Here is a 15145-nt window from a genome sequence, read left to right as displayed (position 1 = left end):
CTGCAATAATTGATTTCGGTCAGGCATAAGATCATCTAAGAAAGGCATCAGCTCTTATTACTTGCTTTAAAAGATTTTTAAATGAACTAACCGTAGCCAAGGAGACGCGACCACCGGCACACAAGACTCACGTAAGAGGGCTTGCTGCGTGGATGACGTGGGTTTGCTGCGTGGAACGCGAACTTACTGCGTGGAGCGCGTACGTACTGCGCGGACACACTTGCCACACTTAATGTTTCAGCGAAATTTATTACTAACAGCGAGAAAAATAAAAATAAACCTTTGTATAATAAAAATACATTTAACCCCAAGGCTAGTGAGACTTCACAAAGTAACGGCAGGCTAGCCTTCATAGCTTTTCAAATTCAGCTTGTAATGAATGCATTCAGGAACAAATAAGCTGTTATCGATTGAACAGGTGTAACGAAGGATCATCCAGTAAAAACGTTCTTCTGTTCAAAGATTACTTCTATTTGCCGAACACATCACCACTTCCTAATATATGCCGCTTTAATCTGTCCGTAAATAGATTTAACCGAAAATATCGAAACCTCGTCACATCATAACCGATATATGAGTTCAAGGCTTTTATTGGAGATTGTGCGAACCTGGTTCAATTGCGGGCAATATTGTTGTTGTTGTTGACACAGGATTTTACATTTTCGTTGATGCCTCCGGGTGGATCAAAAGAATTATCGTAAATGACTCGGTTTATTTTTAGTATAATGGAAGGATTGAGCGAACATAAGGAGCTTTCTCGTTGGCCTTCTGCGTCTAATATCATCTTTAACCAAGCGGTCGTCGAAGGCGATGTGGCCAAGGTAAAATTTTTGTTAAAATACGGTGGAAAACAAATTGCGATCAACGAAAAGAACAAATATGGCTTGACTCCGTTACAACAAAGCTGCCTCGAGGGCAATCTCGCTTTGGTTATGTTACTTCTTGATAACGGAGCTACCATCGAAGGCAAGGACAAAAATGGCTGGACGCCGCTTCATTTTGCGATCGTTTCTGGTCACTGTAACATTACAAGTTTGCTCATAGACTCTTGTGCGGATTTGACTTGCGTGGATTGTAAGGGTCGACTACCCGTTGATCTCGCTCAGACGGAAGAAATGTTAGTTTTGATTACAAGAGCTATGGAAGCTGCAGGTTATGTCGAAACTGCGCGGTTGTATCTCGAAAAATGGGGCCTGCGATCGCCGCGATCCGAAGACGAACCGCTGTCACCTTCGTCGGTTCACGAAGAGATGGAAATCCCCGAAATAAATTTAAATAACGCTATGGAAATCGAAGGGCCTTCAAAAGAAGTCAAAACAAAATGTTTAAAAAATAATAATATTGAAGACTTTGTAGCGCAACATTCGGCCAATTTAGTGCAATCGAAATAAGGGAATTTCATACTATTTTATTAGGGATAAACCTTTTCTTAAAATGGAGATTTTGGATACAAACGAGTTTGTCAAAGCGGCAATAAAGAGCAGAGATTAACGATCAAAGTATTACATTCACATGGAGTTTTATAGCATCAAACCTTGCATGAATATATTTCATTAACGACAAAAATAGAAGCGATTTTATAATTGATACTTCGCAAGGTTTTTCACTGAATTTTATAATTTAGTTGGCCTGTTGGAGGGAATCGAGGAATTGTGGTTTACCGAAATTAAGTTTGACTAAACGAACGTGATTGAGGAAAATATGATTGCAGTTTAAGAATAGACTCTATTCGTTTAGCAAACTCTAGTTTAAGTCATGGAAATTTCCCATATCATTATTCCCAATATATTAAACAACAGCGACGAATTGAAGTTAAATACTAACAAAAATTTAGACAAGTAAACCAAAGCAAGGCGCAAAATAAAACTATTTTCAAAAAAACGTTTTCATAAACCGTAGTTTTCATGCTATTCAACACGGATTCGACAATATTGCCCAACCAAAACAAGCTTTCATTTACATAAATCGTGGGATGAATCTGAAATGGTGTGGTTAATTACACGCAATCAGAATTTCTGTACGAGATAAGAACAGTTTATTAAGAGCTTTTTCTACAAGCTTCATGATACAGCTAGAAATTTCTGTCTACCAAACTAAACCATGACTTGTATTTACACTTGTTATCTCTATACATTAAGTTTTAATAAGCTAACAGCTTGAGTTTTGTAGAAGAATTTGAATTTACAAAGAAAAACTCCTCCTTAAAAACACGTGGACAAAACCAAAGTGAAAACAAGGAAACACTAACAAGCAAATAGAATCAACTCTTGTCGAATCAGCAAGAGTAAACAATCTTCCCGGCCTGTAAGTAAATGTCTCGAGACAGTCTAATCCGTTCCGGTTTACCCGTATCCCGCGAACGTCACCCGCGTCCCGCGAAGATCAAATCAGCAAAAGTAAACAATCTTCGCGGCCCGCAAGTAATTGCCTCGAGACAGTCAAATCCGTTTCCGACCTACCCGTATCCCGCAACGACCACCCGCGACCCGCGAAGATCCGATTCCTTGTTTGTTTCATTTCGAACAACTGGAAAAAAGTATTCAACTTTTAAACCAAAACTCGTGGCAGAAACGGTGGTTTTTCCAAGTTTCGTAACTAAAATCTTGTGGTAATAAATTAACCCCTTATTTCGTCTAAAGTATTAACTTTTTACATTTCTTAAATTGATTAGTGTGAGTTACGATAAAACTATCACAAAACTTATTTTTAAACTCAAGTTAGTAATGCCGCATTTACCGATTTTCACTGGTACAATTATTACACCCCTTTAGGAGGGAAATAAATAAATAAAAAATTATCTTCGTGTATCATTTTCTTCAGTTCTAACCGTGGATTGTTCACACAAAAAACGTACAGTACTCTGTCCGGACCTGAAGATGAATAGATTTTGTGTAATATTTTCTGTATATTTTTGTAGTTAATTCAATTCTATAATGGGTCTTTGTTTTGTCACGCAACGCTTCTCGATATGAAACGTAACAGGCGAGAAGTGTTGCGTGACATGCAGACTTGGTGGCTGGTAGTGGTGCTATCCAAGGTCTTGTGTGAGTTCAAGTCACTCGGTATCCTCTCTGGGTTTAGTTGCAGCCTTGGCTTGGCGTTTTCTGTGTTCATAGTTGACTAGTTTCTGACCAACAAGATATCTGAAATAAAACCATACAGTGTCTCATGTTACGCTCAGTTTACAATGTGACTAGTTTTCAGTACTAGAAAAAGACTTGGGAACGAGGACAGATCGGGTAATGATGTCAATAGACCGAGGTGAAAAGCTACCTTATTATAGGAAATTAACGCTTGTGTAAATTAAGGTATTTGAAATTAACGCGACTTAAATTAACGCGAACCGAAGGAAAAATTACTTTCCAATAAAGGAAATTAACGCGAAAGAGAGGGTAACTCTCAAAATGAAGGAAATTAGCGAGACGTACACAAAGAAAAACACTTGTTGAGACAACAGGAACAAGTTTATTTCAACACTAGGCGTGTAATCAGAGACGGAAACAATGTTCGTGATATTTATACCTAATCGTACCTTTTTGGTACGCTTCGGTAGCATATCAGGCGAGTTTGGTCGAGCCATGGTTCGTATTTTGGCGAGACGCAGTCGAGCCAAAATACCCATGGCGAGACCAAACGAGCCTGATATTCAGCCGAAGCGTAGCGAAAAGGTACGATTAGGTATTTACCGTACCCAAATTCAGCCAAAAATCCGGTTATATTTTTCGCTTTGTTGAAGCCATGCTTGCAAGTTACGTACTGCAAATTGTGTTGACTTGGTCTTCAACACTTTTACCAAGTTCTTCTTCTGCCTTTTTTTCCACTCGTTTGTTTAGAGTTTTATTCTCTAAATTTTCCAAATCAAAATTAAGCAAAGAATGTGGAAATTCCGACTCCATTCTTTTCAGTCTGAATGTCTCAGTACTCGTTGGCAAACATCGTGCAAATTGGCGAGCGTTCTCAAGTTTATTTTTGGCGGGAAAGTTTTTCTCTTTTCACGACCGCTAAATTTAAATTACGAAGTTCTGTTTTATTGGTAAAACCTCTTTTCAATTCATCGTACAGTAACACTACTTAACTTCAAAGTGACCGTGATATGGTGGCATATCAGGTCAGTGACTTGATATCGTAGGATATCAGGACAGTAGATCGCGCTTCTGATTGGCTACTTGCAAATTTGGGTACGGTAATAAACCCAAACGTATGGGTTACGCGAAGGAATCTGACCGCTTCGAGCGTCCACCCTGATGAAATAATGCTTTTTCCTAGGATATAAGAACGTCTGGACTGTATTGAGTAATTGGGGCCAAAATAATGGAAATAAAGGTCATGGAAATTAACGCTTCACTTAATTAACGGCGCGGAAATTAACGTTAACAAAAATTAACGCGACTTAAATTAACGCGAATTTTTGAAATTCGCGCTAATTGTATGAAGCGTTAATTTCCTAAAATAAGGTATTTCAAAATAACTCCACATAATTTTAATGCTTATTTTGGATTGTTGGTTTCCATGGAGTGAGAAAACTTTAGAATCCTCATAGCAACAAAAATAACACAAAATAATTTAACTCGCAGTACCACTTACTTATCATTCCTGATGCGTTCGTAGAGAAGTCGGAACTGGCGTCCTTGGAATATAAAGCCCACAATAAGGATGAACATGGCGAGCAGGAACGGGTAAATACGACGGAGACAGAACAGACAGGTCTCGGGTGAGCGCACTGAAACACAAATACAACAGTTCAACAAGCTGAGTGTACAACGACTGGTTTTTAAAACAAAACTATAAACCAGAGATTTCTCCGTAGAAGAAATGAAGCTTCGACAGGGCTCGAATCTGTCTCGAAAATAATCGGGGGAACAAGTGCCAGTTTTGGCAAATCTTCGTTGAAGCACTCGAAGAGTTTCCGAGTTATTTGATCCAATCAAAAACTAGCGCGAGCGCTCACGAGTACTCCGGAAGCAATCGCGCGTACAAATACGTCATGTTGCTTAGCAGCTTCTGGGACGAAAACCGCGGGCTCAGTCACTTCTCGGAGAAGTGATATCGCCATCAACTGGCACTTGTTCCCCCGACTGCTTTCGTATTCGCAACCAATCAAAAGCAAAACTGCAAAATTGGTGTTGCCTAAAACGTGAACACTTTACCTTTACGCTCACGAAGATGAAGCGATTCCTGCCTTTCTCTTTTTACGTAACCCGTGAACAAGTTTCCTTCTAATCTCACAAAGATGAAGCGATTGGCGCTTTGCTTTGCTTGGCTTTTAGAGGCGTAACTTCTTTGTAAACAAGAGCTCATAGAGCTTACAACTGCGCTGGTCTCGTGAGCACTTTAGGGGAGCCATGTGCCCCCCCCCCCCCCCCCTTATCCCCTTTACCTGCGGCGAACAATGTTGCGACTGACAAACAAGATGGTAAGAAAACACCTTGCGTGACATTTCATGGTTGACTAGTTCCATTTGAAATTAAACATTTTTCTTATATGCTAATGGTGGCCAAATTTAATTCCCACGATCCTGATCCGCGAAACAAAAAAATCTTTTAAATCAGCATCCAGTGTTGTCTTGAATTACCGTTTAAAGATTGAATGACCAGCTCCGAAAATGGAATATTGCAACAAATAATTAAACCAAATTTGAGAAGAACACTAGACCTGTGTTTTGCTGAATGGGAATTCTCCGGGGAATTAATATACCAATGACGTAACCCTTGCAAGTCAGGGCATGTTTGTCTCAGTGGTCTTCCTTTAGATTTCAGAAATCCGTAGATGACACAGCTCCAAAAATACGTAAAGCTAAAAAGTCGAACATTTTACACTTAACATGCTAGGTTAGTTTCCATTTGTAGCAGTTAAGCTTTCAGAGCATTGCGTAATTCTTGCCGATCGGTGCCTTGTGAAAGTAGAAATTTGCTAACGCCAGCACATTTCAGGACACAGACGTAATGTAAATAAATGTAAATTCTTGCCCGCTAAAGCATCAAATTTTAGTAGTTTCTTTGATTCAAACGCTTCAAAATACTTCACAGTCTTTAAGTAAAGACCGAAGGATTCGCAAAGATTTCAAAGGAGGCTGGATAGCTTTGAAAAATTACGTGACTCGAGCCGATCGAAAGTGAAACTTGTCATGTCAGCACATTCTTTGACACCAACGTAATGGCATTTATTTACAGATTCTGGCCCACTGAATTATATTTCTCTTTGAAAACTGACCCAATGACAATGTTTTGTAGTTTCTATACTGTTAGTATTATTTTTGCCCCTATTTTGGTTTTCGTATTACAATAGGCGGTTGTAAAAATGCAGCGACTGACAAACTTTGTGTGACATTTCATGGTTGACTTGTTCCAGCCGCGATTAATAATTTTTCATATATGCAAATTCTGGCCGAATTCCCACGCGCGGACGCTGAAGCTGTTTTTAGCACAGAGGGTAATTTCCCAAGCATACCGAATGACGTAAGCGGTACGGGGCACGTTTGTGAAGGGAATTTTTCTTCATATCTCTAAAATCCTTCAATGACACAGCCAAAAAATAGATTACGCAATAAGTTTGTTTAGTAAAGACCAAAGGATTCGCAAAGATTTGAAAGGTAGCTTATAATAGCTTTAAAACATTACGTGACTCGAGGTCTAGCCGATCGAAAGTGAAACTTGTCATGTCAGCACATTCTTTGACACCAACGTAATGGCATTTATTTACAGATTCTGGCCCACTGAATTATATTTTTCTTTCGACGCATGAAAATTGAGAATTTCCTTTGAATAAAACGCTTCAAAATCGAATATTTCACAATAAACATTGTTTGTAAAGACAAAAAATAAGGAAATGTTTCCATTTGTTACTGATTTGTAGCTTCTAAACATCGCGTGACATGAGCCTGACCGAGTGGAGGTTTGGTGCAGGTCACCGACAAAACGAAAAATAACAAGAAGCTCTTAGAGCTTAAAACTGCGCTGGTCACGTGACCACTCTAGGGGAGCCATGTGGGGTGGGGGGGGGGGCAAAAAAATGCACCCCCACTATCCCCTTTATCTGCGTCAAACAATGCGGCGACTGACAAACAAAATGTTAGAAAACACCTTGTGTGACATTTCATGGTTGACTAGTTCCATCTGCAATTAAATATTTTTCTTATATGCTAATGCTGGCCAAATTTAATTTCCACGATCCTGATCCGTGAAACTAAAAAATCTCTTATCGGGATGACGGGATTTTTCGGGCGAAAGTTTACAACAGCCGCCCTGTGTCTGCAAGATCAATTCATAAGATCGTCTGGCTTCACGCCAGGAACGTAAGTATCCGTGAGAATTTCGACAGTATTCCACATTTGCATAAAACTGAAAACTAGCCCAATGACAATGTTTCGCAGTTTCTATACTGTAAGTATTATTTTTGAACCTCTTTATCAGTTCAAAATTTTGCCCCTCTTTCGGTTTTCGTATTACAATAGGTGGTTGTAAAAATGCAGCGACTTGGCAAACTTTGTGTGACATTTCAATGCTGACTTGTTCCAGCTCCAATTAATAATTTTTCTTAAATGCAAATTCTGGCCGAATTCCCACGCGCGGACGCTGAAGCTGTTTTTAGCACAAAGGGTAATTCCCTAGCATACCGAATAACATAAGCGGTACAAGTCAGGGCATGTTTGTGAAGGGAATTTTTCTTCATATCTCTAAATTCCTTTCAATGAAACAGGCCCAAAAAAATAGATTACCCTTAAAAGAGAAATACTTCTCAATAAATTTGTTTAGTAAAGACCAAAGGATTCGCAAAAATTTGACATGTAGCTTATAATAGCTTTAAAACATTACGTGACTCGAGGTCTAGCCAATCGAAAGTGAAACTTGTCATGTCAGCACATTCTTTGACACCAACGTAATGGCATCTATTTACAGATTCTGGCCCACTGAATTATATTTCTCTTTGAAAACTGACCCAATGACAATGTTTTGTAGTTTCTATACTGTTAGTATTATTTTGCCCCTATTTTGGTTTTCGTATTACAATAGGCGGTTGTAAAAATGCAGCGACTGACAAACTTTGTGTGACATTTCATGGTTGACTTGTTCCAGCCGCGATTAATAATTTTTCATATATGCAAATTCTGGCCGAATTCCCACGCGCGGACGCTGAAGCTGTTTTTAGCACAGAGGGTAATTTCCCTAGCATATCGAATGACGTAAGCGTTACAGGGCATGTTTGTGCAGGGAATTTTTCTTCATATCTCTAAAATCCTTCAATGACACAGCCAAAAAATAGATTACGCAATAAATTTGTTTAGTAAAGACCAAAGGATTCGCAAAGATTTGAAAGGTAGCTTACGTGACTTGAGCTCTAGCCGATCGAAAGTGAAACTTGTCATGTCAGCACATTCTTTTCCACCAACGTAATGGTATCTATTCACAGATTCTGGCCCGCTGAATTACATTTCTCTTTGAAAGCGTGGAAATTTAGTATTTTTCATGAGTCAAAGGCTTCAAATTCGAATATTTCACACTAAACATTCTTTGTAAAGACAAAGAATAACCATTTGTTTCCATTTGTTACTGATTTATAGCTTCTAAACATCGCGTGACATAACCTCGACCGAGTGGAGGTCTGCGTCTGGTCACCGACAAAACTAAAAAAAACAAGAGCTCTTAGAGCTTACAACTGCGCTGGTCTCATGAGCACTTTAGGGGAGCCATGTGGGGGGAACAAAAACTGCACCCCCCCCCCCCGCCTTATCCCCTTTACCTGCGTCGAACAATGTTGCGACTTACAAACAAGATGGTAGGAAAACACCTTGCGTGACATTTCATGGTTGACTAGTTCCATCCGAAATTAAATATTTTTCTTATATGCTAATGGTGGCCAAATTTAATTCCCACGATCCTGATCCGTGAAACAAAAAAATCTTTTAAATCAGCATCCAGTGTTGTCTGGAATTACCGTTTAAAGATTGAACAACCAGCTCCGAAAATGAAATATTGGAGCAAATAATTAAATCAAATTTGAGAAAAAAACTAGACCTGTGTTTTGCTGAATGGGAATTCCCCGGGGAATTAATTTAGCAATGACGTAAGCCTTGCAAGTCAGGGCATGTTTGTCTCAGTGGTCTTCGTTCAGATTTCAGAAATCCGTAGATGACACAGCTCCAAAAATACGTAAAGCTAAAAAGTCGAACATTTTACACTTAACATGCTAGGTTAGTTTCCATTTGTAGCAGTTAAACTTTCAGAGCATTGCGTGATTCTTGCCGATCGGTGCCTTGTGAAAGTACAAATTTGCTAACGCCAGCACATTCCAGGACACAGACGTAATGTAAATAAATGTAAATTCTTGCCCGCTAAAGCATCAAATTTTAGTATTTTCTTTGATTCAAACGCTTCAAAATACTTCACAGTCTTTAAGTAAAGACCAAAGGATTCGCAAAGATTTCAAAGGAGGCTGGATAGCTTTGAAAAATTACGTGACTCGAGCCGATCGAAAGTGAAACTTGTCATGTCAGCACATTCTTTGACATCAACGTAATGGCATTTATTTACAGATTCTGGCCCAGTGAATTATATTTCTCTTTGAAAACTGACCCAATGACAATGTTTTGTAGTTTCTATACTGTTAGTATTATTTTTGCCCCTATTTTGGTTTTCGTATTACAATAGGCGGTTGTAAAAATGCAGCGACTGACAAACTTTGTGTGACATTTCATGGTTGACTTGTTCCAGCCGCGATTAATAATTTTTCATATATGCAAATTCTGGCCGAATTCCCACGCGCGGACGCTGAAGCTGTTTTTAGCACAGAGGGTAATTTTCCTGGCATACCGAATGACGTAAGCGGTACAGGGCATGTTTGTGAAGGGAATTTTTCTTCATATCTCTAAAATCCTTCAACGACACAGCCAAAAAATAGATTACGCAATAAATTTGTTTAGTAAAGACCAAAGGATTCGCAAAGATTTGAAAGGTAGCTTATAATAGCTTTAAAACATTACGTGACTCGAGGTCTAGCCGATCGAAAGTGAAACTTGTCATGTCAGCACATTCTTTGACACCAACGTAATGGCATTTATTTACAGATTCTGGCCCACTGAATTATATTTCTCTTTGAAAGCGTGGAAATTTAGTATTTTCCATGAGTCAAATGCTTTAAAGTCGAACATCTCACACAAAACATTCTTTGTAAAGACAAAAATAAGAAAAAAATTTCCATTTGTTACTGATTTGTAGCTTCTAAACATCGCGTGATTCAAGCTCGACCGAGTGGAGGTCTGGGTCTGGTCACCGACAAAACGAAAAAAAATAAACCCCGTGCAGAGCAAGAACTGCGCAGCGCAGTTAAAAATAATAATAATAACAAGAGCTCTTAGAGCTTACAACTGCGCTGGTCTCGTGAGCACTTTAGGGGAGCCATGTGGGGGGGGGGGGGAACAAAAATGCGCCGCCCCCCTTATCCCCTTTACCTGCGTCGAACAATGTTGCGACTGACAAACAAGATGGTAGGAAAACACCTTGCGTGACATTTCATGGTTGACTAGTTCCATCCGAAATTAAATATTTTTCTTATATGCTAATGCTGGCCAAATTTAATTCCCACGATCCTGATCCGTGAAACAAAAAAATCTTTTAAATCAGCATCCAGTGTTGTCTTGAATTACCGTTTAAAGATTGAATAACCAGCTCCGAAAATGGAATATTGGAGCAAATAATTAAATCAAATTTGAGAAAAACACTAGACCTGTGTTTTGCTGAATGGGAATTCCCCGGGGAATTAATTTAGCAATGACGTAACCCTTGCAAATCAGGGTTTGTCTCCGTGGTTTTCTATCAGATTTCAGAAATCCTCTAGATGACACAGCTCCAAAAAAAAATAACGCTAAAAAGTCAAACATTTCACACTTAGCATGCTAAGTTTAGACCAGAGGATTTGTTTAGTTTCCGTTTGTGGCAGATTTAAACCTTTCAGAGCATTGCGTGATTCTTGCCGATCAGTGCCTTGTGAAAGTAAAAATTTGCTAACGCCAGCACATTCCAGCACACAAACGCAATGTAAATAAATGTAAATTCTTGCCCGCTAAAGCGTATTTGTTTAAAGCGTGAAATTTTAGTATTTTCTTCGATTCAAACTTTTCAAAATACTTCACACTGAATTTTGTAAGGAAAGATTAATGGCTTCGCAAAGATTTGAAAGGAAGCTGATAATAGCTTTGAAAAATTACGTGACTCGAGGTCTAGCCGATCGAATGTGAAACTTGTCATGTCAGCACATTCTTTTACACCAACGTAATGGTATTTATTCACAGATTCTGGCCCGCTGAAATATATTTTTCTTTTGACGCATGGAAATTTAGAAATTTCTTTGAGTAAAACGCTTCAAAATCGGACATTTCATGCTAAACATGCTTATTAAGACCAAAGCATTTGAAAATTTCCCATTGGTAAGTTTTTTCTAGCTTTTAAACCTTGCGTGACCCGAGCCCGGCCGAGCGGGGCATCAGTCTGGTCACTGAGAAAAAACAAGAAGCTCTTAGAGCTTAAAACTGCGCTGGTCACGTGACCACCCTAGAGGGAAGCCATGTGGGGGGGGGGGGGAAACGAAAAATGCATCCCCCCCTTGTCCCCTTTACCTGCGTCAAACAATGTTGCGACTGACAAACAAAATGGTAAGAAAACACCTTGTGTGTCATTTCATGGTTGACTTGTTCCATCCGCAATTAAATATTTTTCTTATGTGCAAATGCTGGCCAAATTTAATTCCCACGATTCTGATCCGTGAAACCAAAAATCTTTTAAATCAGCATCCAGGGTCGTATTAAATTGCCGTATAAAGATTGAATAACTCGCTCCGAAAATGGAAAATTTCGAGCAAGTAATTTTATCAAATTTGAGAAGAACACAAGAGCTGCTTTTTTCTGAGTGGGAATTCCCCGGGGAATTTATTTACCAATGACGTAAATCTTGCAAGTCGGGACATGTTTGTCTCAGTGGTATTCCTTCAGATTTCAGAAATTCTCTAGATGACACAGCTCTTAAAATACAAAGCGCTTAAAAATCGAATAGTTCAAAGGATTTGTTTAGTTTCCATTTGTAGCAGATTTAAAGCTTTCAGAGCATTGCGTGATTCTTGCCGATCAGTGCCTTGTGAAAGTAAAAATTTGCTAACGCCAGCACATTCCAGGACACAAACGTAATGTAAATAAATATAAATTCTTGCCCGCTGAAGCGTATTTTTCTTTCAAATCATGAAATTTTAGTATTTTCTTTGATTCAAACGCTTCAAAATATATACTTCACACTGAATATTTTAAGTAAAGACCAAAGGATTCGCAAAGATTTGAAACGTAGCTAGTTATAATAGCTTTGAAAAATTACGTGACTCAAGGTCAAGCCGATCGAAAGTGAAACTTGTCACGTCAGCACATTCCTTCACACCAACGTAATGGTATTTATTTACAGATTCTGGCCCCCAAATTTCATTACATCTAGCTTCATGCCAGGAACGTAAGTATCCGTGAGAATTTCGACAGCATTCTCTATTTGCATAAAACTGAAATCTCGCCCAATAACAATGTTTTCCAGTCTAGTTTCTATACTGTAAGTATTATTTTTGAACCTCTTTAACAATTCAAAATTTTTTGCAACTCTTTCTGTATTACAGGCGCTTGTTAAAATGTAGCGAGTGACATGGTTGACTTGTTCCTGCCGCGATTAAGAATTTTAGTTTATATGCAAACTCTGGCCGAATTCCCACGCGCGGACGCTGAAGCTGTTTTTATATTTTAGCACAGAGGGTATTTCCTTAGCATACCGAATGACGTAAGCGGTACAACTCAGGGCATGTTTGCGAAGGGAATTTTTCTTCATATCTCTAAAATCCTTTCAATGACACAGCCAAAAAATAGATTACGCTTAAAAGAGCAATACTTCACAATAAATTTGTTTAGTAAAGACCAAAGGATACGCAAAGATTTGAAAGGTAGCTGATTAATAGCTTTAAAACATTACGTGACTCTATGTCTAGCCGATCGAAAGTGAAACTTGTCATGTCAGCGCATTCTTTGACATCAACGTAATGGCATTTATTTACAGATTTTAGCCCGCTAAAATATATATTTCTTTCAAAGCATGAAATTTAGTATTTTCTTTGAGTAAAACGCTTCAAAGTCGGACATCTCACGCTAAACATGCTTATTAAAGACCAAAGCATTTGAAAATTTCCCATTAGTAAGTGTTTTCTAGCTTTTAAACATTGCGTGACCCGTGCCGCCTGGCCGAGCAGGGGCATCAGTCTGGTCACTGAGAAAAAAACAAGAGCTCTTAGAGCTTACAACTGCGCTGGTCTCGTGAGCACTTTAGGGGAGCCATGTCAGGGGAACAAAAAATGCGCCGCCCCCCTTATCCCCTTTACCTGCGTCGAACAATGTTGCGACTGACAAACAAGATGGTAGGAAAACACCTTGCGTGACATTTCATGGTTGACTAGTTCCATCCGAAATTAAATATTTTTCTTATATGCTAATGCTGGCCAAATTTAATTCCCACGATCCTGATCCGTGAAACAAAAAAATCTTTTAAATCAGCATCCAGTGTTGTCTTGAATTACCGTTTAAAGATTGAATAACCAGCTCCGAAAATGGAATATTGGAGCAAATAATTAAATCAAATTTGAGAAAAAACACTAGACCTGTGTTTTGCTGAATGGGAATTCCCCGGGGAATTAATTTAGCAATGACGTAACCTTTGCAAGTCAGGGTTTGTCTCAGTGGTTTTCCATCAGATTTCAGAAATCCTCTAGATGACACAGCTCCAAAAAAAAATAACGCTAAAAAGTCAAACATTTCACACTTAACATGCTAAGTTTAGACCAAAGGATTTGTTTAGTTTCTGTTTGTGGCAGATTTAAACCTTTCAGAGCATTGCGTGATTCTTGCCGATCAGTGCCTTGTGAAAGTAAAAATTTGCTAACGCCAGCACATTCCAGGACACAAACGTAATGTAAATAAATGTAAATTCTTGCCCGCTAAAGCGTATTTGTTTAAAGCGTGAAATTTTAGTATTTTTTTCGATTCAAACTTTTCAAAATACTTCACACTGAATTTTGTAAGGAAAGATTAATAGCTTCGCAAAGATTTGAAAGGAAGCTGATAATAGCTTTGAAAAATTACGTGACTCGAGGTCTAGCCGATCGAAAGTGAGTCAGCACATTCTTTTACACCAACGTAATGGTATTTATTCACAGATTCTGGCCCGCTGAAATATATTTTTCTTTTGACGCATGAAAATTTAGAAATTTCTTTGAGTAAAACGCTTCAAAATCGGACATTTCATGCTAAACATGCTTATTAAGACCAAAGCATTTGAAAATTTCCCATTGGTAAGTTTTTTCTAGCTTTTAAACCTTGCGTGACCCGAGCCCGGCCGAGCGGGGCATCAGTCTGGTCACTGAGAAAAAACAAGAGCTCTTAGAGCTTACAACTGCGCTGGTCTCGTGAGCACTTTAGGGGAGCCATGTGGGGGGAACAAAAAATGCACCCCCCCCCCCCTTATCCCCTTCACCCGCGACGAACAATGTTGCGACTAACAAACAAGATGGTAAGAAAACACATTGCGTGACATTTCATGGTTGACTAGTTCCACCCAAAATTAAATATTTTCCTTATATGCTAGTGGTGGCCAAATTTAATTCCCACGATCCTGATCGATATCCGTGAAACAAAAAAATCTTTTAAATCAGCATCCAGTGTTGTCTTGAATTACCGTTTAAAGATTGAATAACCAGCTCCGAAAATGGAATATTGGAGCAAATAATTAAATCAAATTTGAGAAGAACACTAGACCTGTGTTTTGCTGAATGGGAATTCCCCGGGGAATTAATTTACCAATGACGTAATCCTTGCAAGTCAGGGCATGTTTGTCTCAGTGGTCTTCCTTCAGATTTCAAAAATCCGTAGATGACACAGCTCCAAAAATACGTAAAGCTAAAAAGTCGAACATTTTAAACTTAACATGCTAGGTTAGTTTCCATTTGTAGCAGCTAAGCTTTCAGAGCATTGCGTGATACTTGCCGATCGGTGCCTTGTGAAAGTAGAAATTTGCTAACGCTAGCACATTCCAGGACACAGACGTAATGTAAATAATTGTAAATTCTTGCCCGCTAAAGCATC

The 15145-nt window shown here is 38.8% G+C and overlaps 2 protein-coding genes across 2 annotated transcripts in view; one reads left to right on the top strand and one right to left on the bottom strand.

Moving 5' to 3' along the window:
• The first annotated feature begins 479 nt into the window (after positions 1-479).
• LOC144651914 (uncharacterized) lies at positions 480-1882 on the top strand. The gene has a single exon (XM_078511986.1). It carries the CDS (start codon positions 702-704, stop codon positions 1389-1391), a length of 690 nt encoding a protein of 229 aa, XP_078368112.1. The 5' UTR covers positions 480-701; the 3' UTR covers positions 1392-1882.
• A 130-nt stretch (positions 1883-2012) lies between these two features.
• The window catches only part of LOC144651659 (E3 ubiquitin-protein ligase MARCHF6-like), a 35910-nt gene continuing 22777 nt past the window's right edge, over positions 2013-15145 (bottom strand). Inside the window, exons 29-30 of the mRNA XM_078511607.1 lie at positions 4585-4720; positions 2013-3143 (exon numbers count right to left, since the gene is read on the bottom strand). Coding sequence (XP_078367733.1) covers positions 3056-3143; positions 4585-4720 — 224 coding nt within the window. The 3' untranslated portion in view covers positions 2013-3055. The remainder of the gene's footprint in view (positions 3144-4584; positions 4721-15145) is intronic.

The sequence above is a fragment of the Oculina patagonica genome, chromosome 4 (assembly GCF_052425735.1).
Source record: "Oculina patagonica isolate OP01 chromosome 4, crgOcupat, whole genome shotgun sequence".
Taxonomy (NCBI): Eukaryota; Metazoa; Cnidaria; class Anthozoa; order Scleractinia; family Oculinidae; genus Oculina; species Oculina patagonica.
This window is presented reverse-complemented; position numbering and strand designations above follow the sequence as displayed.

Coding starts and splice junctions, on each gene's coding strand:
- LOC144651914 (XM_078511986.1), top strand. CDS start 702: ATGACTCGGTTTATTTTTAGTATAATGGAAGGATTGAGCGAACATAAG.